This window comes from Ursus maritimus, unplaced genomic scaffold, assembly GCF_017311325.1.
Source record: "Ursus maritimus isolate PB19 unplaced genomic scaffold, ASM1731132v1 scaffold_18, whole genome shotgun sequence".
Lineage (NCBI taxonomy): Eukaryota > Metazoa > Chordata > Mammalia > Carnivora > Ursidae > Ursus > Ursus maritimus.
This window is the reverse complement of record NW_024424230.1, coordinates 20152867-20176874: the sequence shown is the minus strand read 5'-3', so window position 1 is coordinate 20176874 and position 24008 is coordinate 20152867. Positions and strand designations below refer to the sequence as shown.

Below are 24008 nucleotides of genomic sequence, written 5' to 3'. Positions count from 1 at the left end.
TCCTGCTGATTTTATATGTTGCTTTTAGTTATGTTTGTACTTGGATTATAAAATGGCTTGTTATAATTATATCTTATTTCTGTTTTTTTCCTGATTGCACTCAATTCTGAATGAGGCCTGAGAGCCTTACATTTAAGATTTTAGAGCTTTGGTGCATAGATGTGGTGAAATTTGTTTGGGTTATTCAGAGTCTTTTATTACTGCCTATTATCAACCATATTTATAATTGTTAGGGTTACTAAACTGATACCTCTATAGATAAAAAAGTCTTTAGGTAATACTTCTCTAATTCCTTGTTTCCACTTTCTCTTTCCTTTTAGAGTATGCCAAGATGGAAGGAAGCCACATACAATCAGATTAGTAATCCGTCGGTATTCATCTGAGAATCACTGTAGCCGTGAGAGTCGTCAGTGCCCTATTCCATCGCATTTGATTCAGAAGTTAGGGACAGGTATGGGCTAATTTTCTAAAAATTTAATTGGCAGGTTGAACTCTTAAAAAAACTTTGAATTAGAAATATGATCCAAAGATGGAGGGTCTTCACAGGGAGTTAGTGAGCTATGAAATACCTTCATTCTATCAGGAATTTTTACAGGAAAATGTTTTTTAATAGATAATAAAAATAAAGATGCAGTTAGCAGGGTTTCCCAAGTTCAGAGAAAACAAAACTATGATGATGTATTATATGGCACAAAATAACTTCTTTATGGGCATTTAGATTATTTCCAGTTTTTGGCTATTAAGAAAAATGGTGCTATGAATATTTTCATGCAAGTCATTGGGCAGATGTATGTTTTTGTTTACCTTGAGTAGATTACAAAGAGTGGAATTGCTGGGTTATATGGTAGGTTGAACTTTAAGAAACTGCCGAACTTTTCCCCAAAGTGAGTATAACAATTTATATTCTTACCAAGAATGTATGAGGGTTCCAGGCTTTCATATTCTCTCTCACACTTAGTATTGTCAGTTTACTTTATTGTAGTCATTCTTGTGGCCTTGTAGTGGTATTACATTTGTTTTGTGTTTGTTTGGTTTTTTTTCTCTTTTATGGATAATGCTTTTGGCGTCCTATATAAAAATTCTTTGCTTAACCCAAACATCACAGATATTTCCTCCTGTGTTTTCTTTTAGAAATTTATAGTTTTAAGCTTTACACTTAGATCTACTTTGAATAAATTTTTGTGTATGGTGTAAGATAAGAGGCTTAGTCATTCTTTTGTATGTGGATATCCAGTTGTTCCAACAGAATTTCTTAAACAGGTTATATCTTGAATTCTCATGGCATCTTTGTCAAAAACTGATTGACTCTAAAGAAGTTTATTTCTTGATTTTCTTATTTCATTGATCTACGTGGTTATCCTTATACCAGTTCTGCCCTATCTGATACTTTGTTACAAGTTTTGAAATTAAGTAGTGTAAGTTCTCCAGCTTTGTTGTATTTTGAAATTGTTTTGGCTATTCATGGTCCTGGGCTTTTGTTTGTGGGAAGATTTTAAAATAGGAATTTAATTTTTTATTTATTATAAGTTTATTCAGATTTTCTATTTATTTTGAGTCAGTTTTGGTAACTTATCTTCTAGGAATGTATCCATTTCATTCAAGTTGTCTAGTTTGTTGGCATGAAGTTGTCAATATTCCCTTATTATCCTTCTAATTTTTGTAGGATCTATGTCTCCTCTTTCATTCCTGATTTTGGTAATGCATGTTTTTTCCTTTTTTGGAAAGGAAATGGCATGAAGTTGTCAATATTCCCTTATTATCCTTCTAATTTTTGTAGGATCTATGTCTCCTCTTTCATTCCTGATTTTGGTAATGCATGTTTTTTCCTTTTTTCTGTATCATTCTAATAAAGGTTTATATGAGTGAGGCCTCACTCAAAGGTTTTATTGATCTTGTTCTAAGATCCAACTTTTGGTGTCATTGATTTCTCTGTTGTTTTTCTACTTTCTATTTCATTTATTTCTGCTCTTTGTGTTGCCTTCTTTCCGCTTGCTTTAGTTTAATTTGCCTTTTTCCCTCTGGTTTCTTAAGATGGAAGCTTCCATTATTTGTTTTATACTTACCTTATTTTCTAATAATTCGAGTTTAAAGTTATACATTTCCTTTTAGTGGTGCTTAAGCTGCATTCCGTAACACTTTGTTGTATTTCCTTTTCATTGAGGTCAAAATCATTTCTAATATCCTTTGTGATTTCTTCTTTGACCTCTAAGCTTATTCAGAAATTTGTTGTTTAGTTTCTAGATATTTGATGTTTTCTCAAATTTCATTCTGTTGTTGATTTCTGCTTTAATTTCGTGTTGATCAGAGAACATATTTTGAGTAATTTCCTAAGCAGAAATCAAGAGTTGGAGGCTTAACCCACTGAGCCACCGACGTGTCCCTTTAGTTTTTTGAACATATCTATAGAAGCAGCTTTGAAGTCTGCTAAATCCAAATCAATTTCAATTGACTGCTTTTTGCTCCTGACTCTAATCACACTCCTATTTCTTCATGTATTATATTTTGTTGAAAAGTGGACATTTTAGATAATGTATTCTAGCAACTCTGGATTTGGATTTTCTTCTTGTGGGCTTTTTTTTTTTTTTTTTCCTTTTCCTTTTCTAACTTGTCTGAACTTAAGCTGCAGAATCTACCTCCCCTGTGATGTGTAGCCTCTGATTTCTTTGCTTAGCTTTTTTTTTTTTTAATTTAAATTTAAATTTTTTATTTTAGCTTCTGAGGTTACCCCTGTGTCTGCCTAGTTTAGTGGTTAGCCAATGACTGGTCAAAGCTTTTGCTCAAATGCTAGAGCCTGAAAGGCTTGTGCCTTCAGATAAGTGCATGGGTTGGAGAGTGCTTTCAAAATTTAGGCCATTTTCAACTCTGCCTTGGCTTTTATTTTCTGTAGCCCTCTTGCATCTTCCATGTATGCTTGTTGCTGTTCCAGTCAGTAATGTGTAGAGAGCTTGGGCCCTCTCTCCCCTCCCATCCATGTGCACACAGTCTCCCAGTCAGCTGGGGTTATGAGGAGAGCTTATCTGATCCCTTTGTGGTTCTCTCATTTCCAGATCTCCTGGTTAAATTTATGGCTCGTCTACTGATGTTTCATTCAATCCAGCCACAACTGTAACCTCAGGCTAGAGAGCTGTGTGATTTCCCCACTTGTTACCTACCAAGTTTATTCACTTTACCAGAAACTCTGCTGGGTATGGGCTTTTGCCCTCTGCCTCAAATCAAGTCTGTCCTTTCTGGCAGCAAAGCTACTGGCTCTCACAGACAGCCTCACCCTGGCAAGACTGCTGCATAGAAGAAGATACAAACAACCCCAGCCAGTAAGGCTGCGGTCTCCTCCTTTCTCATCTATAAGTTCTACTAGCTTTTATAAATCAGTGCTTCTCAATTTATTTGCCTTTGGTCCATTTTCAGATCCTCAAAATGGTTGTTTTTGACAATTTTGTCCAGTTTTATTATAGTTTTTTGGGGAGAAGATTTTCTGACCTGATCACACTCCCATAACCAGAAGTCCCATATTTCAAATCATCTGAAAACTTTAACTCATTTGGCATTTAGTATTAGTGTTGAGATTGTCCCGGTATAGTATATAATGGCAGGATATTCCAGTGATATCTCTTTGGGATTTTAACTTCTTAATCTAAGCAATATAAATTATATTGAGCTTTTAATATTAATTATGTTATAATGTGCTTAGATATAGTCTTCTCAAACATTTTGTTTAGGAAATTGCGATGTGATGACCCCAATGGTTGATATACTTATGAAACTTTTTCGAAACATGGTGAATGTGAAGATGCCGTTTCATCTTACCCTTTTAAGCGTGTGCCTCTGCAACCTTAAAACATTAAATACTCCTAAGAAAGGGACTATTGATTATTATTTAACACCATCATTATCAACAACTTCACGGTCTGGCAAGCGCAGTTTTGTAAGTACACTCTTCTTGGATTTGTGTAGTTAAATTACAAACCTAAGTTTGTGTTCCATTGGTACAATTTAGAGATCTTTTGGGTGAGTGTTTGAATGACTGATTTGTGTATGTTACCTCTCATATTATGGTTGTCAGCCATAAGTGTACTGTACTGTGATCTAAGAAGAAAACATAAGCATCACTAGATAAAGAGAAAACTGTTATGGAGGTTCCTTGTTTTGGAAGTGTTAAAACATTTTATAGCAACAGGAATATGATGATTAGCTAATAAATATGAAAACATTTCTAGATACTGGAAATAAAATTTTTTGTCTATTAATTTATACATAAACTACCAGTATCCCCCCAATGTTTTTGTTAAACTATTTAAATTTTCTTGGTTTTGAAATTACACTGAATTTTGATAGCAAGATTGATATAATCTGACTACTCATTCTACAATTGTAGAAATTAAGACTGTGGCAGTAGAGAAGCAAAGGCCAGTCATATTTTCAAGTGACTAAAACAAAACCTTATATATATGGCCATTTAGCAAACCTGTAGTTACTAAATATGGGATGCTTTAAAAAATAATCATATTTTACTAAATTGTGCTTGCCTACGATCAGCTCTTAATTCAAAATGTTTTTATTATTTGTTTTAATGTTTAATCAGAATAATTTCAGTAATATTTTCATTTACATTTCAGTTTAAAATGAGAACAGAATACTGTTATAGAAATAACGAATCAGTGCCCTCTTTTTTTTTTTTTTTTAAAGATTTTATTTATTTATTGGACAGAGAGGGACAGCTAGCGAGAGAGGGAACACAAGCAGGGGGAGTGGGAGAGGAAGAAGCAGGCTCCCAGCGGAGAAGCCTGATGTGGGGCTTGATCCCAGAACGCTGGGATCACGCCCTGAACCGAAGGCAGACGCTTAACGACTGCACCACCCAGGTGCCCCTATCAGTGCCTCTTCAAATTACTTTTTTCCTGTAGCCCTTTTTATTCCCTTTATTAACTGAAATTTAAAAAGGAGTTTACTTTTTACCTCTAATTTGGTAGAATCAGAATTATAAGTCTTTAATTTATAGTGGTATTAGAGAGGTAAACATAAGCAAAAGTACCTTGTGCATGTGGGCATATGGTAAATACTGTGTCCCAGATCTCTTCTCCTTTTACTTTTTTTGCAGTTACTGTTATGTTGATGTTTCCTGAGTTATATTTGATTGTGTATACATTTTCATGGTGCTTAAAACTAGAGGGAAAATTTAAGTGAAAAACTTTACATAGAAAAATTATGCAAATTAGAACTGAAAGTGTTCTTAAATTTTTATTTTATGTAAATATAAACAGCATTATAACTTCATATTGATGTAGGATTTTTACCGTAGAAATATATTTTTTTCTTTCTGTTAAATGTTACACTTCAGAATAAGGATATTGAGAAAACCAGCCCATGGTGCTCTATGCATATATACATATTTTTTAGATACCTGTAGGTGAATCATTTACTTTTCTAGGGTACCATTCCTTTATTCACAGAATTGTAAATTTGAAAACACGATTGTTAAGGTACTTTCCAAGTTTCCAAACACGTACCTATCTTCTGACTCAATGCTATCTAGGAAGGAAACCTCTCCCTAGGATAGTGGATAAAAACGCACACAATAGTGTGACTAATTGTGGTGGATTTATCATCTCTAGTTGTTTGGAACTGGCCACAAGGAATGAAATTATTGAGTAGGTTAGAAAGATGTTGGTCAGATAATGGCTATAGTACTCTTCAGCAGCATGAGTATTGAAAAGATATCAGATATCTGAAATTGCTCTGTTATTCTTGTGTTCTAGAAGATGAAAGACAGTCATACGGAGGATTTTTCCAAAGACAAAGAAACAAATTGGGATTTTCTACCATCTGGAAGAATTGAAAGTACAAGAACTGGGGAGGCTCCACTAGATACTAATATTTCTAAAGACAAAGACAGTGATGAATTCCCACTCTGCTCACTTCCTGAGGGTATTGACCAAGAAGTCTTTAAGCAGCTTCCAGTAGATATTCAAGAAGAAATCCTTTCTGGAGAATCTGGAGAAAAAGTTCAAGGCAAAGGAAGTTTGAGTTGTCCATTACATGCCTCTAGAGGAGTATTATCTTTCTTTTCTACAAAACAAATGCAAGATAGTCCCTTAAGTCCTACAGATCATTTATCCAATAGTAAACAGGTATCGTCTGTATCTGCCTGTGAACCAGGAACATCAGGTTTAAATACCAGGAGTTGCTCTTCTCCATCTAGCCAAAAGGATTATTCACATTATGTAGACAGTAGATTAAAAGATGAACGAATGAGTCAAGGACCTAAAGAATCTCAAGGATTTCATTTTTCAAATACAAACCCTGCTGTATCTATTTTCCATTCATTTCCAAATTTGCAGAGTGAGCAACTGTTCTCCAAAAACCGCACTACAGATAGCCATAAGGAACCAATAGTGACAGTCTCTCATCATGAAAGACTTAGAGAAAATAAAGAGCAAGATTCTAGTGATGAGAAAATTACCTTTCCTTCTGACATTGATCCTGAAGTTTTCTACAAACTACCAGAAGAGGTACAAAAAGAACTGTTGGCAGACTGGAAGAGAGCAGGGTCAGATTTCCCCATTGTACATAAATAAGCATGTTCAGAAAAAAGGTCTAGAAAGCAAAGGAAAGGCCATTGTTCTCAGATTTAGCTATTTATTAAGCTCCTCTAAATTAAACACTAATAGATATTCAATAATGTGGAAATTCAATATAAAATGTTCTAGAGAAAAGCAAGTATAGTTATGGGAAGTAAATTCTGGCACAAAGCATAAAAATATTCATAACAGAAGAAATAATGTAAAATTATCTTATTTCTAAAGTTATTTTATATTGCTTTTCAACAAAAAGAATATCATGGTTAGTATTTTACATTTCCCCAAAATGGGGGGGGGGTGAGGGGAAGATATATACATCTATGTGTAAAAAATAGACTAGCCAAATCATTTCTATGACATAGCAAAGAACAGTTTTTTTTTCTGTGAAATGTGGAATGGCTCAAGAAATTCAGCCCATTCGGAAATTTCCAAATAAGAAATTATTCTGCCAACCACTAAAAATACAGGTATCTTTGACTGAAGTACTATGTACCATTTAATAAGTTGATTTTTAAAAAAATACCAAAACAACATATATCCAGTTAATGCTTCTGAGTACACCAGAACCTACTATGATGCCTAGTACATAAAAGGCACTCAGTAAATATCAAAAGAATCGTGTGTCAGGGGCCGGGTGGGAAGTTGGGCAGGGGAGTGTACATGTTGTAGAGAACTAGAAGGAACTCTCCATCTAGGTAGATTAAGGGAAGGAAGGATGGACACCAGAAAGGCAGTGTGATAGGTTTTTAAGAATGCTAGGTAATGGAAGAAGTCCATTCCCTTCTGGCTAGTCTGTGTAGGGTTTTAAAGTAATGATTAGATGTTTTTGAATCTTCTTATTTTTGGAGATGAGATTAAGTATGTCATATCCACAACAAGTACAATTACTAAATCAATAGGTGTTCTCTTTTTCCCATTGTTAATTGCCTTCACCATTTGCCTGCAAGGTTAAAAATTAGGTATAAGGTTGTGGACATGTTACAATTTGCAAGATGTAAGCTTCTAGAACACACCAAAGTGTATCTCAGCACTGATTCAGAAGAGTCCTGTCCTCAAGTTTATAACCTTTGCAAATATAATCTAAAGAAAAGATGATAAAAATAAAGTATACAAATGTGAATAAAGAGTAATGGAAGATACTTTCTTTTAGGTAAGAAGTTTTAATTTAGTTTTAGATTTCTTGAAATTTGAAAATTTCCTAACCCAGGATTTTTATTTTTTTATTTTATTTTATTTTTAAATTTTTAAAAAAGATTTTATGTATTTATTTGACAGGGAGAGAGACAGCCAGCGAGAGAGGGAACACAAGCAGGGGGAATGGGAGAGGAAGAAGCAGGCTCCTAGCGGAGAAGCCTGATGTGGGGCTCGATCCCAGAACGCTGGGATCACGCCCTGAGCCGAAGGCAGACGCTTAACGACTGCGCCACCCAGGCGCCCCCCTAACCAAGGATTTTTAACGGAGTTTGGGGTTATCAAAAACAATAACTTAGAGCAAGAACATCAAAAGTCATTCACATGCAAATATTTAGTACTCTGGGTCAAGGACTACCGAATTTTCTACATGTAGTATACTGGTAAAGTTGTTAAACTGATAAAAAGGATATATTACTGTTTTAGATAATACATTAAAAATTTTTCTAATAATCCTTGTATTATTTCAGCTAGAAATTATTAAACAGGTTTAAAAAAAAAAAGGTTAAGGGTAAAACAGTTTGGGCCAGTTTAAAAAGAGAATAAAATAGTAGTTAAAATAAAATAGTAGTTAAAAGTGAGAATGCAGTGGGTATTATCGCAGCCTTGTTACTTATTCTATGGCTTTAAGTTAACCTTTCACTATCTTCGTGCCTCTGCATTCTGACTTTTTAGTTCATCTTTTATTTCCATCTCCTTCTAATCCTTGTTTTTTTTCCTTTGGTGTTCTACAGATTTACTGTGATGTTTGGAGATGTGAATTTCCTTTTCATCCTTAGCATATGCTGGCTTCCTGTTTTTCTCAATTCATGTTAGTTCCGTAAAACATTTGGCCACTGGTTCTTCAAATACTGCTTTTCTATTCTTGTAGGACTCTCATTGCACAAGTGATGGATATTCTTATTCCATCCTTTATGTCCCTCAATCTCATAGTTTTTGTCATCTTGTTTATCTGCTGCATTTTGGTTAATTTCAGCAGCTCTGTCTCTTGCTCCTTAATTTGTTTTTCAGCATTGATCTGTTTAAAACACTAACGATGGTTTTAATTTTAATAATTATATTTTTCATTTGATTCTTTTTCTAATCTTCCCATTTATTCATTATAGCCTTTTATAAGTCCGTTTCTAATTTTTAAAAACTCATAAATATTTCGTATTCTGTTTTTGATTATTTCAATATTTTAAGTCTGTAAGTCTAAGTTTTTGGATGTTGTCGTGCACCTGTCGATTAGCCTGTTTCCTTGAGCGTGTGGCCGAGCTTAGTCTGTGGGAAGACAAAGGACCGAAATTGTGCATGCTCCCCTCAGATACGATTTGCATTTGCCTCCAGTGAGTCAGTACGAACCCATTCGGTATCACTGTAGCCCCCTGAAGGATTCCTTCCTGAATGCAGTTGTCTTAGTTTGTCTTATTTTCAGCTCCCTGACCTTGCTACAGTCCCAAAGTTTTGTCTCCAAAGGTCGATTGCAGGCATTTGTGTTCGGGTGAATCCCACCTTTCACGTTTGCGTTTTGCCTGATGCTTCCTGATCCTTTCCTGCTTTTGTTTCAGCTCAGTTTTTTCCCCCTGTGATTGTAGGGGATTGGACCTGGAGATTTCCCTTATGTAGTTTAACCAAGAGTGAATTAAAAAGTCTGTTTTCTTTGCAATCTAGTATTTTGTATTGAAGGAACTCTTAAGAGTATTTGTCCCACCATAGTGCAGAAGTGCAAATCTATTTGGACTTATTTTTTCCATATTATTTGTGCTTTGTTTTTCTCTTTTTCTGTGCTATGCTTCTTTCCCATCCTTTTTCTCATCTTGTTTTTTAATTACTTGAATTTTTTAAATATATTTTTCCTTGACTGATTTGAAATGTAAACATTCTAAATACTTTTGATTACCCTTAATAATTTAACATGCCTAACATCCAAAAATGGTAAATATATGTACCTTCTTCCAAACAACATGAAGATGTTAAAACTTGTTAATTTTGGTTCCTCTAGTTCTTTATTGACCTCCAAATTGGATATTATCAATATTTTATGGAGTTAATGTTTAGGTTTGCATGCATGATTATCTGATTATCTTTTTTTTTTTTTTTTTGGCTTACCTTTTTTTACTAGCATCTCATACATTCATTCCTTCAAAGTGGAATTCACTTTCTGAAATTATTTCTTTAAAATTGTGGATTTTGAGCTGACTTCTTTGGCCTGTTCCTTTTATCTTTGGAGATCTGCAGTTTTTATTACATGTCTAGCTACAGATTACTTTTTATCATGGTTGGGATTTAAGTGCTTTCAAATCTGCAGGTGTATGCCTTCATCAAATCTGAATTAATTTCAATATTTAAAAATATTTTATTGTGAAATTTATATGCAGAAAAGCGCATAAGTTAATGGGTAATTATAATCAACAACTGTGTAACTAGGTCAAGAAATAAAACATATCAAGTGATCAGGAAGTCCAGAGGTTTAGTTCGTTTGTTTGTTTTTGGTTATGTAACTGAACTTAAGGGGTTCACTGTTGGGGTACATCACACTGAACACAACCAAAGGAAATGTTGAAAGCTAAGAACTTTTTATTGCTTGTTACAAGTAAGAAGATAGGGCTTCATAAAGAATTGTCTCACCATGCTGTTAGTGCAGGAAACTTTTATCAGTGTGAGGGTGGGAGCAGGGAGCTTACACAGGCCCTTTTGGTTCAATGGCCCATGCCTAGCATGTCATGGGGTAGTGCATACATCATACGTTCAAAAAATGGCAGAAAACTCCACCCATAGAAGGAGATCTTAGTATTAAAATGAGCTAAAGGTAACTTTAGGACAACTCGGGGGCTTCTGCGCTGGTCCTCCTCAGCTCCAGTCCAGCTCAAACTAGCTCAGATATGGGGCTCTCAGATGAGACACACCTAGCAACCGGCTGTCAGGAGAAACACCTAGTTGAGCTTCTACTTGGCTGGAACTGTTGGGTTGGCAAAACAAAACACATTCCTTCCCTGCTTTTGTCCCTTCCCCTTCCTTCTGCTGAGAGCTTTCAGCTCCCTTTGAGTAACTTTCTGTTGCTTCCTAGCTAACAGTTTTTTTTTTTTTAATTTAGATATAACTGACATTTTATTTCAGGGGTACAGTATAATTATTTGATATCTGTATATATTGCAAAATGATCACAGTAAGTCTAGCATCTGTCACCATTCATAGCTACAAAACTTTTTCCTTGTGATGAGAACTTTTAATATCTAAGGAAGTCCAGAGTTTTTCTTAGGGTTTCATCATGTTGGGAGGATTTTAGTAAAGCATTGACCTTGTGATTAAACTCAGTCTCTAATTCCCCAGGCTCCTACCCTCCCAGGATGTCAGGATGGCTGTCTCAACATTCTAATTAGGTGGTGGTCTTTCTGGTGTGGGCTATTGCCATCCTAAGACTTCCTGTTGGCATAAACTATCTAGGGCCCCCCCCCATGAGTCACCTCACTAGCATGTACCATGATGACTAAAAAAGACACATTGTTTGGGAAATTCTAAGGGTTTTAGGAGCTCCATGCCAGGAACCCTGGACAAAGACCAGATAAATTCTGCAGAATATTTTGAAATATGTCTTGAAATGTTTTATGACCCCAAATGCGCCCTACTTTAGTAAATGTTCTGTGTGCACTTGAATGTGTTTTGCTGTTGGGTGGAATATTATATAAATGTCAATTAGCTTTATTTAATTGGAGTTCAAGTCTTCTGTATCCTTACTGGTATTTTTGTATATAATTATTGAGAGAAGAGTATTCAAATCTCCAACTATAATTATAAATGTATCTTTTTCTCCTTGCAGTTTTTTATCAGTTTTTGCTTCATGTTATTTGAAGACACATTCAGGGCTATTATGTTTATAGGAAATGGCCCCTTCATCATTCTGAAATGACCCTCTTTAACCCTGGTAAATTCTTTGCTCTGAAAACCAGTTTCTTCATTAGAGCCACTATAGCTTTTTAAAAAAGTAATGTTAGACTAGTGTCTTTTCCCATCCTTTTAACCTATTTGTGTGTTTATGTAAAAAATGATATTTTGGGGGGTCATGCAACAGATAGTTGGGTCTTGCTTTTTCATTCAGTCTAATATCTTTGCCTTTTAATTGAGGTTTTTGACCTTTATATTAACATGGTGACTGATACAATTTTGTTTAAATCTACCAGTCTGCTATTTATTTTCTATTTTTCCCCATGTGTTCTTTGTTCCCTTTTTTTTTTCTCTTCAGGCTTTTAATAGGATTTGAGGTTTTGTTTTGTTTTTTGTTTTTTTATCATTCTTTTATCTCCTTATTGGCTTTGTTACCTGTAACTCTTCGCTTTGCCATCTTAGTGTTGCTTTACAGTTGGTATTATACATCTCTAACTACCACTTCATGCTTAGGGGCCTTACATCAATATACTTCCATTTCTCCCCAGCTGGCCTTTGTGGCCTCTGTGGTATTGTTACCATACATTTTACTCCTCTATACTTTGTAACCCCATAATATATTTTTAAATTATTTTTATTTTTGCTTTATACAATCACATGTGAAATATTTTATTTATTTGTCTTAGAGAGAGAGAGAGCGTGTGTGTGGGCAGAAAGAGGGAAGAGGGACAGTGGGGGAGGGAGAAGGAAAGGGAGAGAATCTCAAGCAGACTCCACACTGAGCACGGAGCCCAAAATGGGGCTCAATCTCACAACTCTAAGCTCATGACCTGAGCTGAAACCAAGAGTCGGACGCTTAACCGACTGAACCACCCAGGCCCCCCTATACAATCAAATTTTAAAAAGAGCTTTAAAAATGAGGGGGAAATGCTGTTACATATACCCACATTTCTAGTGCTCCTCATTTCTTTGTGTAGATCCATATTTCCACCTGATAGCTTTCTTTTCCTGCCTGTTAGACTTTCTTTAATATTTTTGTACTGCAAGTTTGCTGGTCATGAATTCTTTCAGCATCCTTATGGCTTATATCTTTCTTACGTTTTTATTTTACCTTTATTTTTTGAAGATAGTTTTGCTGGGTATAGAATTCTAAGTATTTCTTTTTATGGGGGAGGGCAGGGGTCTGGTTGCCTTTAAGGTTTTCACTTTATTATTGGTTTTAAGACATTTGATTATGATATTCTTTGTTATAGTTTTATTCATGTTTGTTGTGCTAAGTATTTGTCAAGCTTCTGGAATCTGTTAGTTTATAGTTTTCATCAAATTTGGAAAAATTTCAGCTATCGTTTGTTCAAATATTTTTATTACCCCCACCCTCTTCTTTGGGCACTTGATTTGCAGGGTGCTTCAAGTTGTTCCATAGCTCACTGATACTCAGTTAATTATTTTTTTCAGACATTTTTTTTTCTCCCTCTGTTAACTTTTGAATAGTTTTCATTGCTCTGTCTTCAAGTTCACTAATTATTTCTTACATAATTTGCTGTTGCTTCTATTCAGTATGGTTTTCGTGTCAGACATTTTATTTCTTTGGATATCTGATTTCAGTTGTTTTTGTATCTTCCATGTCTCTACTTTTAATATACTCAATTTTTCCTTTACCCTCTTGAATATGTGGAATATTAACTATAATTGTTTTAAGGTCTTTTCCTACTAACTGATATCTGTGTCATATTTACAACTATTTCTGTTCATTTGCTTTTCTCCTCATTATGGCTCATATTTTTCTGCTGTATGCATGCTTGGTAATTTTTTTAAATGAAGTAATTTTTTTTAAAGTTTTTATTTATTTGAGAGAGAGCACAAGCTGGAGGCAGGGAGGGCAGGGGCAGAGGGAGAAGGAGAAGCAGACTCTCTGCTGAGCAGAGATCCTGACTTGGGGCTTGATCCCAGAACCCTGAGATCATGACCTGAGCCACCCAGGCACCCCATAAATTGTTTTGCAGTAGTTGTGAATTTTGCCATGTGCATAGTGGATGTTTTTCCTTTTCTGTAAATATTCATGAGTTTGGTTCTTGATCACTTTAATGGGTTATTTTATTAGGTGCAACCAGAGCAGTATTTGGGACAATGTTACCCCACTACTGAGGCAAAATCCTTCTGAGGACTATTTTATATGCCCTGATTTTTGTGAGGAGGTTTTCTGCTCTGACTAGTTATAACATAAAATATCTCTGGTCCTGTGTGGGTCCAGAACATAGCTCCCTCTGCTTTTTTCACGTGGTTCCTTCCCCAACATTGGGTAATTTGTTCATATGCATGTACTAATCAGTACTCAGTCAAAGACTAAAGAGGTATTCTGTGCAGCTCTTGCCAGTTCTGTGCTCTATGAACTCTAGTCACCCTGGTGCCTCTACACTCCTGACTTTGTCTCCCCAGTTCACAGAAGGGTGCTAGGTTCTCTAGGGCATCCCCCTTCCAGGACTCCACCTTGGAAACTCCTTCAAGAAAGTAAGTTAGGGCAGTTGTGAGGCCTCATTTGCAGACTTTTCATTTCTGCTGTTTGTATATATATTTTTAGAGAGTAATTTCTTGTTCTCTAAATGTTCCTGTCTATGGTACCCTGTTCTTGTTTCTTGGATACAGCATCTTCTCATCTCTCTAAAGTTGTTACTGATAGAACTTTCCAGGATTTTGTCATACTACATAATCTTTCTTGAAGTTGATTTTATTTGTTTGATTAAGTGTGCAGGATGAAAAACCTCATTAGAAGCTCTGGTAGTTTTGGTAGGACTTAATCAGCTTTGAGTTCTATGCAGGATGATCTGTCTGGGCCATTTTGGGAGGAACTCCTGATGTCAGTATCACTAGATCTTTCCTTTAGGGCTGGTTATGTTTTTCAAAGATGATTCTTAAGGTATCCTGCTTAGTTTATGGCTTCCTGGCTGCCTGTGTTATAGGAACAAAGTTGAGGAGGGGGAACTGAAAATTTCAGCATTCAGTATACATAAGATTATTTAATCCTGTTCTTAGTATGCTTCCTAGGTTCTCAACTGTAGTTGGCATTGCCCAGTTCAAGAGAACATCTGTTTTACAGAATAAACCTCCAATCTTCTGTTGGAAGGAAGACAATATAGGGATATGTTTTTCATAGTTTTTACCCACTCCTCTTAACCAAGTGGTGCTAGCATCATGTTGTTAATGTAGCATGAATCCTTAGGGGAAGAATTAGATTTTATCAGTTAGATGTAATCCCACGATTTTTGAAAGGTGAAAAATGCAACAAAATTTACACGGTAAAGATGAGATGGAGTCCTGCCCATTTTGACTATTTTCTGCAGACAAGACTGCAAACATGAGTCATTTTTATAATGATATTGCTCAGTCTGTTCTCCAGTTTTCTGGAGATAGAATTGTCATGGAGGTGCTGACTGGACTCTTTGTTCAAGTGCCCACTCACCAATTCATAGATGTCAAGAAATATTTGGGGAAGTAAAAGTAATGATCCCCTGATGTTTGAATTGTAGCTGTAATATATGTTCTTGCATGTAATGTTTCCAATGTAGACTTAGAGGTAGTGGCTCTTCTGGCAGGTATTCTGGGAGACATCCCTGGTATTCTGGGAGACATCCCTTGGCCGAGAACCTGCCCCTCCAACTTTTCCAACAATGTTCCACGGACCAGTTGAGCTGTTTTAAATCCACCCCTTTCTACTTAAAATACCTAGATTGTTTCTTTTCTGTATTGTTCCTAGGATGATACAAAGTTCTATTTCATTTTCTTAAAAACTGCTTGAACCTTTTCTTACACTCTGTATTAAACCAGTTTATTAGTCCTGTCTTTATTTTACTTATTTTAAACATAGCCATGTTAATTGTGTATTAGGTAGTACAATGTTTGAATTCTTTGGTGGAGGACTCTAATTCTTTGTCTTATTTATTATTTCTTGGGACAACCTATTCATGCTGGTCTTTCTTCTCAGGTATTCTATGATTTTTGTATTATGGGCTCACACTTGTTGGGATTTATTTGTGGGACTCCTATAAGGTCTGGATACTGATGTATCCCTCCAAAAAAATATTTACAATTGCTTCTGCCAGCCCTTTGGGAAACCATAACCTTGGACCATTTTAATTTCTCATCTGTACAATGAAACCCTAGGTCTGGGCAGACTGTGGACATGGTTTTGCAGGGGATACTTCTACCTTTTCCCCTGAACCCATTCATTTGTCTTTTATTTTATGGTTAGATTATTTTTTTCTAATTCACCATTTTACTGAGAGGATAGTCCTGTGAGGTTCCTGGGCCATTTCATCCCAGTTACCTGCCTTGGATGGGTCCACAGTTTTGTCCTTTGCCTATAAACTTAGATTGATTTATTCTGTTCTTATTTACCACATTTCTCTCTTTTGCATACTATTTCCACTTGTAAATAAATGATTGAGTTGTGTGGAATTCACTCTCATTTGTTATCTCACAGTATTACCTGTACTGTCTTTTTTTTTTTTTTTTTTGGAAAAAGAGATTAAAATCTCCATATGTAACCTTGTTCTCCTGTAAAGTTGATTGACATTAACAGCAATGTTTTACAAAGAGTTCTGCTTTTAATATGTAAAGGTAAAGCTCTCATAATTTGGTGATATTTGGGTATCCTTTCTTTCCTAAATTGTATTTATTATATATTAGGCATATTAAAATTTAAGATATTGAACAAATATTTTTAAAATATGCTAAAATATTTTGAGAAAACTGTAAAACTTCTTTCAAATGTTGTTTTGGTCAGGAAGATGGAACTTCTGTAGATATTTTAGGCAGGAAGATTTAATATAGTAAATTAGACGCTTACAAAATCATTGCATTGCTGAAGGGAGTGGGTTCTGGGTTTGGCCTCCAGAAACACATCTGAGAACTAGACAGAACTAGTCCACCAGGTAAGCTGTCTCATTTGAAGCTATGGGTGAAACTATGAATTGAAGGAGCCGAAATTAATAGGCTGTCACCATTGCCACTGCTTGACATCTGGAAGGCTGGAGAATTGTTACCTACAATTGTGTCCCAGTGATCAGGAACAAGAAATCAAGCAGATGCTGCTGCCTCTGTCATTGACACACCCACCTTTTGGCACAGAAGAATCTGGCAGGTGGACACTGGAACACAGGAGAAAAGCCTCACTTGTCCTTGTCCTTGCTGGCCAGCAGAAACAACAACAACAAAATAGGAAAAATGGCCTCTGCTTCACTCAGCTCTCTCAAGACGTCATCCAATGGGTGTAACCTAATATGCAACCAAAGACTAGGTACAGTCAACTCCTGGGATGCATGGTTTTTTTTAGCTTTCCATCCTCTTTAATTAGAAGCAAGGTAGAATGAAGGTGAGCAAGCCAATACACAGAATCTGTCAGTTATGTGTGTGTGTGTTCATGTGCATATATATATATATATATACGCATACATATATATGTAAAATATATGTATACATAATAGTTATATATAAATTATATATATTATATAATTACTATTGAATATATATAATAAATTATATAATTATATAAAATACATATACATACATATTGTATGTATATATGTATGTATAATTAATATATGTATATAATATAATAATTATACATATTATATAAATTACTATTGAATTTTTAAAATGTGGCTACTACGATAAGTTTGTGTCATAGTGGCAATTTTTAAATATCATATTACAAACCTGTACTGTGATAAAATTCAGCCTGCAGTTGATTTATCTAAACCAAACTTATGTGGGTACAGAAATATTAAAGTAGAAAAACCTGAGGAGTTGGTAGAATATTTAATCTTTAGACTTAGCCGGATTATAGTATTCTAGTTAACTGTCATCAACTTTTTTGATATAACACCCTAGCAGTAAAAAGAATGGGGAGCCATACACTCCCAGTATCTGTATTATTTAGCTAGGGATACCGAAGTTTAGCTTTAGTCTTGGTATTCGGCCAAATTCAGTTATTCGGTTTTGGGGCAGTTGAATAATCAATACTTTAGCATCAATTGTGGCTTTACTGAAATTGTGCATGAAATTACCATATGATTGTATAGGTTGCCATCATATCTAATCATTGTTAATGATTCTAGTCATAAAAATAAGTCATCATATTTAGATTTATATTTAGCATCTGAGTATTCAATTTCAAATATAAGTAAGCTTTCCAGGTATAACCAAATAAAATCTCATTTTACAAGAGCTTCCTCTTGTAATTCCATCAGAGTATAAATGTGTAATTGTTATTGCAAAGTAAAATGTTGCAGTAAATGATGAGTATGAAAACTATTAATTTTACTTAGAAAACAATTTTCAAATTATTGAATAGGGAAAGAGATTGATAATAGAAGATGTGTGTGTGTGTATACAGTATACACACTGGATTATTACTCAGCCATAAAAAAGCACTAAATCTTGCCATTAGTGAAAACATAGACAGACCTAGAGGGTATGCTAAGTGAAATAAGTCACGCAGAGACAGACTTAGTACCATAAGCTTTCATTTGTAGAGTGGAACCTATAAAACAAAATGAATGAAGAAAACAGACTTATAGAGAACAATCTGGTGGTTGCCAGAGGGAAGGGAGTTGGGGAATGAGTGAAGGAGATTAAGAGGTACAAACTTCCAGTTATGAAATAAGTCGCAGAGAAGAAAAGTACAGCATGAGGAATATAGTCAATAATATTGTAATAATGTATGGTGACAGATGGTGACTACACTTATGGTGTGCCTTGAGTAATATATAGAATTGCCAAATCACTATATTGCACACCTGAAACTTGTATGACCTCATATGTCAACTGTACTTCAATAATAAATATTTTAAAAGATTGAGTTAATATGGATATTGAGAGGGTGCAATTACTCAATAACTTTATGATGAACATATATTCTTTTTGAGTCAACAATAAAATGTGTAGTTATTTGTGTTGTGGCATTATTTGGGTAATAGACTACAGCTACCCAAGTTGGTACTGAAGGTGGGGAGCTGTACAACAAAAGCCTGAAGTAGATGCTATTGGCTTTTGGACGGTAGCAAGGTGAGAAAACTGGTCATTGAGCCTGGAATAATGGTGAGGAAACTGCTTTATTAAGAAGCTGTTATGACGCAGTTGATAAAACAGCTGTTTGTGCTATCTTAGAAAGAAACCTAATGAACTTCTTTGGCTTTGGCCACTATGTCTCCAGGCAAAATGAAGAAAGTGCCACCTGGTGGTTTTTAGCCGCATAGGCTAAAGTACTACTATGAGAAAGGAGTTGAGCTAAGAAGGAAGAAGAAAGGGAGGAAGGGAGGAAGGGGCTGGTTAGGTTGCAAGGAGAAGTTAAAGGTTATATTACATAGAGAGCCAGAGTTACTAAATTGGAAAATGAAACTGTTGTCTTATGTCCAGCCAGCTCAGCTAGCAAAGTCTCAAATTAAGACACGGGCACAAACATCAAATCAAGATTGTGACTATCAGATATTTTGGTAGGATTTCTGAGTTAAGGTGGTACTGAGTGGATCTTCTCAGGTGGACAAAAGCCCAACGGTGTGGTCCCACAGAAGCCTGATGCAAAAGTAGCAATAAGAAAATCCAAAGACGCATATGTTGATCCCAATTTATAGGTATGGCTTTTGGGTGTGTAATGGACCATAACCAAACAAGAAAGCTCAAAAATTTTAAAGAAAGTGTTACTAGCAAAAACAAAAACTGCTTGGGCAAAACTAAAAGATGATCACGCTATAAAAATGTCTCTTGGCCCTTGACTTTCTTTGGCAGGAGGCAGCTTGAGAAAGTTACTCAGCTACTAATAAGGATCATTTCTTCAAAGAATAGAGGAGGGTGATGGAAAAAGAAGGACATCTCAGATAGTATAACCAAAAGCTGTGGGGAGCAGTGAGTCAGGGAGCAACTCCCAGAGTGCAACTAGAGTTTGGGCTGCAATCAGGAAACATTTTCCCGTTGCCAGAGAGGTAGGCCCAATAGGGTATCAGAATTGTTAGGAACCAGTGACTATATGCTTCCCTTTCTTCCCCCTTTCCAGTGGAACTATTTATTGTGGTTATTCAATTCTCTTTTAATTATTATGTACTGGAGGAGTATGTGTGTGTGGGGGGGGGCAGAGGGGCAGGTAACTTAATTCCCATCACCTATTTTGTCCATTCCTTCACCCCCTCTGCTCTGGCAACCATCGGTTTGTTCCCTGTATCCATGCGTCTGTTTCTCTTTTGTTTGTTCATTCATTTGTTTTGTTTTTTGGATTCCACATGTAAGTGAAATCATATGGCATTTGTCTCTGTCTGACTTATTTCACTTATCATAATACCCTCTAGGTCCATACATGTTGTTACAAAAGGCAGGATTTCATGCCTGTTTTTGGCTGAGTAATATTCCATTGTGTATGTCTGTACCACATGTTCTTTATCCATTTGTCTCTCAAAGGACATTTAGGTTGCTTCCATATCTTGGCTATTGTAAATAATGCTGCAATCAGACATAGGGGTGCATATGTCTTTTCAAATTAGTGTTTTCATTTTCTTTGGGAAAAATACCTAGAAGTGGAGTTGATGGATTGTATGATAGTTTTATTTTTAATTTTTTGAGGATGCTCCATACTGTTTTCCATAGTGGCTGTAGCAGTGGGCATTCCCACCAACAGTGCATGAGGTTTCCCTTTTCTCCACATCCTCACCAACACTTACTAGGGCATAATTGCTGAACTATTTTTATTTTTCATATTATTTGGATGACAGTGTTATCATCAAACTTTTATATGGAATTTTTGTTACTATAGATGGTACCTTCTAAAATTCCTAGCTATTTAGAGGTAATCAAGATGGTTACCTCTTGATATATAGGGATATATATAGGGATATATAGGGATATATATAGGGATATATAGGGATATATATAGGGATATATAGGGATATATATAGTGATATATAGGGATATATATAGGGATATATAGGGATATATATAGGGATATATAGGGATATATATAGGGATATATAGGGATATATATAGTGATATATAGGGATATAGGGATAATGACAGGACAAGGAGAAGGAATCAAAGATACAGTACTTAGTATTATTTCTTTGGTATTATTTACATTTTCCTTAAATAGGATACAAGTTCATTAAATATATTATTTTCCTGTTTGTGTAATGAGGAAAACAGTTTCAAAAATCATTTGTCTTTCTTGGGAAAATGTACTGTATTAAAATGTGTAATTTTGGGATTTGTATGTTTATGGCTAAAAGACTCACATTCTTCTGAAAGTACAGTCTGAATTGGAAAATAGTAAAAGTGGCATATTTACAAAATAAGGCACATCCTAAATCATGGTATAAATTGCATCTTTCATTATGTCTTTTGAAAATTTTATTAGAGAAGGAAAAATACTCAGAATCTGCAGAGTTTTAGGGAGACCAGCATTAAAGGAGTTGGGGACAGAAGTCAGAGATTTCCTTAGCTAAGCTGCTCTTCAGAATCACAGTGGTTTTCTCCATTCTTCCCGGCATCTTTCCCACTATGCCCTCCTGTCCCCCTCCCTGCCAGGTTTCTGTGCATCCTTTCTCACACAAAGGGGACTAGAAGAGGAATTTCTGAAGCTAGAAGGTGATTATTAGAGGAGTTAGTTACTTTGCTATGAAAAAATTAATCATTCTTCATGAGAATGGTATTTCTGCATCCTCTTACACTTGAATTTTGACATAATTTTCTGTGAAACATCAGAACCTATTCAAGCCACAACTCCCAAAAAGGTGTGTACCTCTCTATATATTTGAGATTTGGTATATAATATTTATAAACAAAAGCAGACTTTTTCATGGGGCTATCTCCCTAACAATCATTCCATACAACGAGATTAGAAACTCTTGACTAGAGGAATTGCTTGTAAAGAGTGTTAAACAAATACTTCTAATGTAAACATATCAACTATATATTGGTAAAAAATCAGATTCATGATAGCTTAAAAATTAAATTTTTAAAAACAAATGATATTCATTGTGAGATAGCCTTATAGTTATATGACTCATTCAATTTGGGGAGGTTGGATAGGTTTTTTTTTCCTATTGTTAAATTTTGAGATAATTGTATATTTGCATGTAGTTGTAAAAAAAATAACGCAGAGAGGCTGTATTTCCTTCACCCAGTTTCCCCCAATGGTAATATCTTGTATAACTATAGTATAATACCGCAATCAGGGAATCCACATTGGTACAATCCACTGATTTTAATCAGATACCTCCAGTTTTACGTGCACTCATTTATGTGTATGTGCATGCATGTGCGTGCATGCGTGTGTTCAGTTCTGTGCAGTTTTATCATGTAGATTCATACCACCATCGTCACAGTCAACACACAGAACAAGTTTATCACAAGGATCCCTCCTGCTACCCTTTCAAAGCCACAGACCTCCCCATTGCCCCCACCTCCTTGATCTCAGCAAACCTCTAGTTTTGTTGTCCATATGCATCATTTTGTCAGTTTAAGAATGTCACAAGTGGAATAATATACTATTTAACCTTTTGAGGTTGGCCTTTTTTCACTCAGCAGTATTCCCTTGAGACCATCTAAATTGTATCAATAGGTTGTTCCTTTGTATTGCTCAGGAGTATTCCATGTATGGATTACTACAGTTCACCCGTTAAAGGATATGTGAGTTGTTGCCTGTTTGGGGCTGTTTATAATAAAACTGCTATGAATATTTGTGTACAGGTTTGTTTTGTTTTGTTTTTAGAGAGAGAGCGAGAACCGAGAAGTGGGGAGGGGCGGCGGGAGAGGGAGAGAGAATCTCAAGCATGGCCACACCCAGCACAGAGCCCAACACGGGGCTCAATCTCACAGCCCTGAGACCATGACCTGAGCCAAAGGTAAGAGTCAGACACTTAACCAACTGAGCCACCAGGTGCCCCTGTGTATAGGTTTTTATGTGAATATTTGCATTTCTTGGGATAAAGCGTGCAGTTGTTGGGTTGCATTGTAAATGCAGTGTTTAATTTTGTAAGACACCGCCATAGTCTCTTTCAGTGTAGCTGTACCATTTTACATTTCCACCTGCAATGTATTAGTGATCCAGTTTCTCTACATCCTCACTAATAACACTTGATATAATCCCTGCTTTTTTTAAATTTTAGCCATTCTGACAAGTGTGTACTGATAACTCAGTGTGGTTATTTCATTTACCTAATGGCCAATGATGTTGAATGTTTTTGTGAACTTATTTGCTGTCTACATATACTCTTCTCTGAAATGTCTTTTGTCTATTTTCTAATAGGATTTTTTTAAAGATGTATTTATTTTATTTTATTTATTCATTTTTTAAGATTTTGTTTATTTATTTGACAGACAGCCAGCGGGAGAGGGAACACAAGCAGGGGGAGTGGGAGAGGAAGAAGCAGGCTTCCAGCAGAGGAGCCTGATGTGGGGCTTGATCCCAGGATTCCGGGATCACGCCCTGAGCCGAAGGCAGATGCTTAATGACTGAGCCACACAGGCGCCCCTAAAGATGTATTTATGTTAGAGATGGGGGAGGGGCCACAAAGGGAGAAAGAGAGAATCTCAAGCAGACTCCCTGCTAAGCATGGAGCCCAATGGGGGGCTTGATCTCATGACCCTGAGATCATAACCTAAGCTGAAATCAAGAGTCAAGCACTTAACTGACTAAGCCACCCAGGTGCCCCTCTAATAGGATTTTTTTTTTTAAGATTTTATTTATTTGACAGAGCGCAAGCAGGGGGAGTGGCAGGCAGAGGGAGAAGCAGGCTCCCCGAGGAGCAGGGAGCCCAATGCAGGGCTCCATCCCAGGACCGTGGGATCACGACCTGAGCCAAAGGCAGACACTTAACCAACTGACCCACCCAGGCGCCCCTCTAATAGGATTTTTTAATACTGTTGAGTTTGAGTTTTGAAAGTTCTTTACATATTCTATATACAAGTCCTTGACAGAAACGTCTTGCAAATATTTTGTTCCAGACCATGGCCTGTCTTTTCATTTTCCTCACAGGGTCCTATACTCCTTCCTAGAGCATACATTTTTAATTTTGACTAAAGTCATGGGCTACTGTAACAAATTACCACAAATTTAGTGGCTTAAAAAACCCAGAAATTTATTCTCTCATAGTCTGGAGACCAGAAGTCTAAAATCAAAGTGTCAGCACCCTACTCCAAAGGCTCTAGGGGAGAATCTTCCTTACCTCGTCCAGCTTCTGGTAGCTCTAAGTGTTCATTGGCTTGTGGCTGCAAAGCTCTAATCTCTGACTCTCTTCTGCCTCCTCCACTGTGTCTCTCTTCTGTACATCTTTTATAAAGACACTTAATGATTAGATTTGATTTAGGGTTCACTCAGATAATCCAGGATGATCTCAT

At 35.9% G+C, this 24008-nt stretch overlaps 1 protein-coding gene across 2 annotated transcripts in view; it reads left to right on the top strand.

Annotated features, from left to right (window-relative positions):
• POLI (DNA polymerase iota) overlaps positions 1–7691 on the top strand; it is a 22733-nt gene extending 15042 nt beyond the window's left edge. For both annotated transcript variants that reach the window (XM_040632495.1, XM_040632494.1), the window contains 3 exons: positions 321–451; positions 3717–3922; positions 5754–7691. In XM_040632495.1, coding sequence (XP_040488429.1) covers positions 321–451; positions 3717–3922; positions 5754–6572 — 1156 coding nt within the window. In that variant the 3' untranslated portion in view covers positions 6573–7691. The remainder of the gene's footprint in view (positions 1–320; positions 452–3716; positions 3923–5753) is intronic.
• Positions 7692–24008: the final 16317 nt, after the last annotated feature.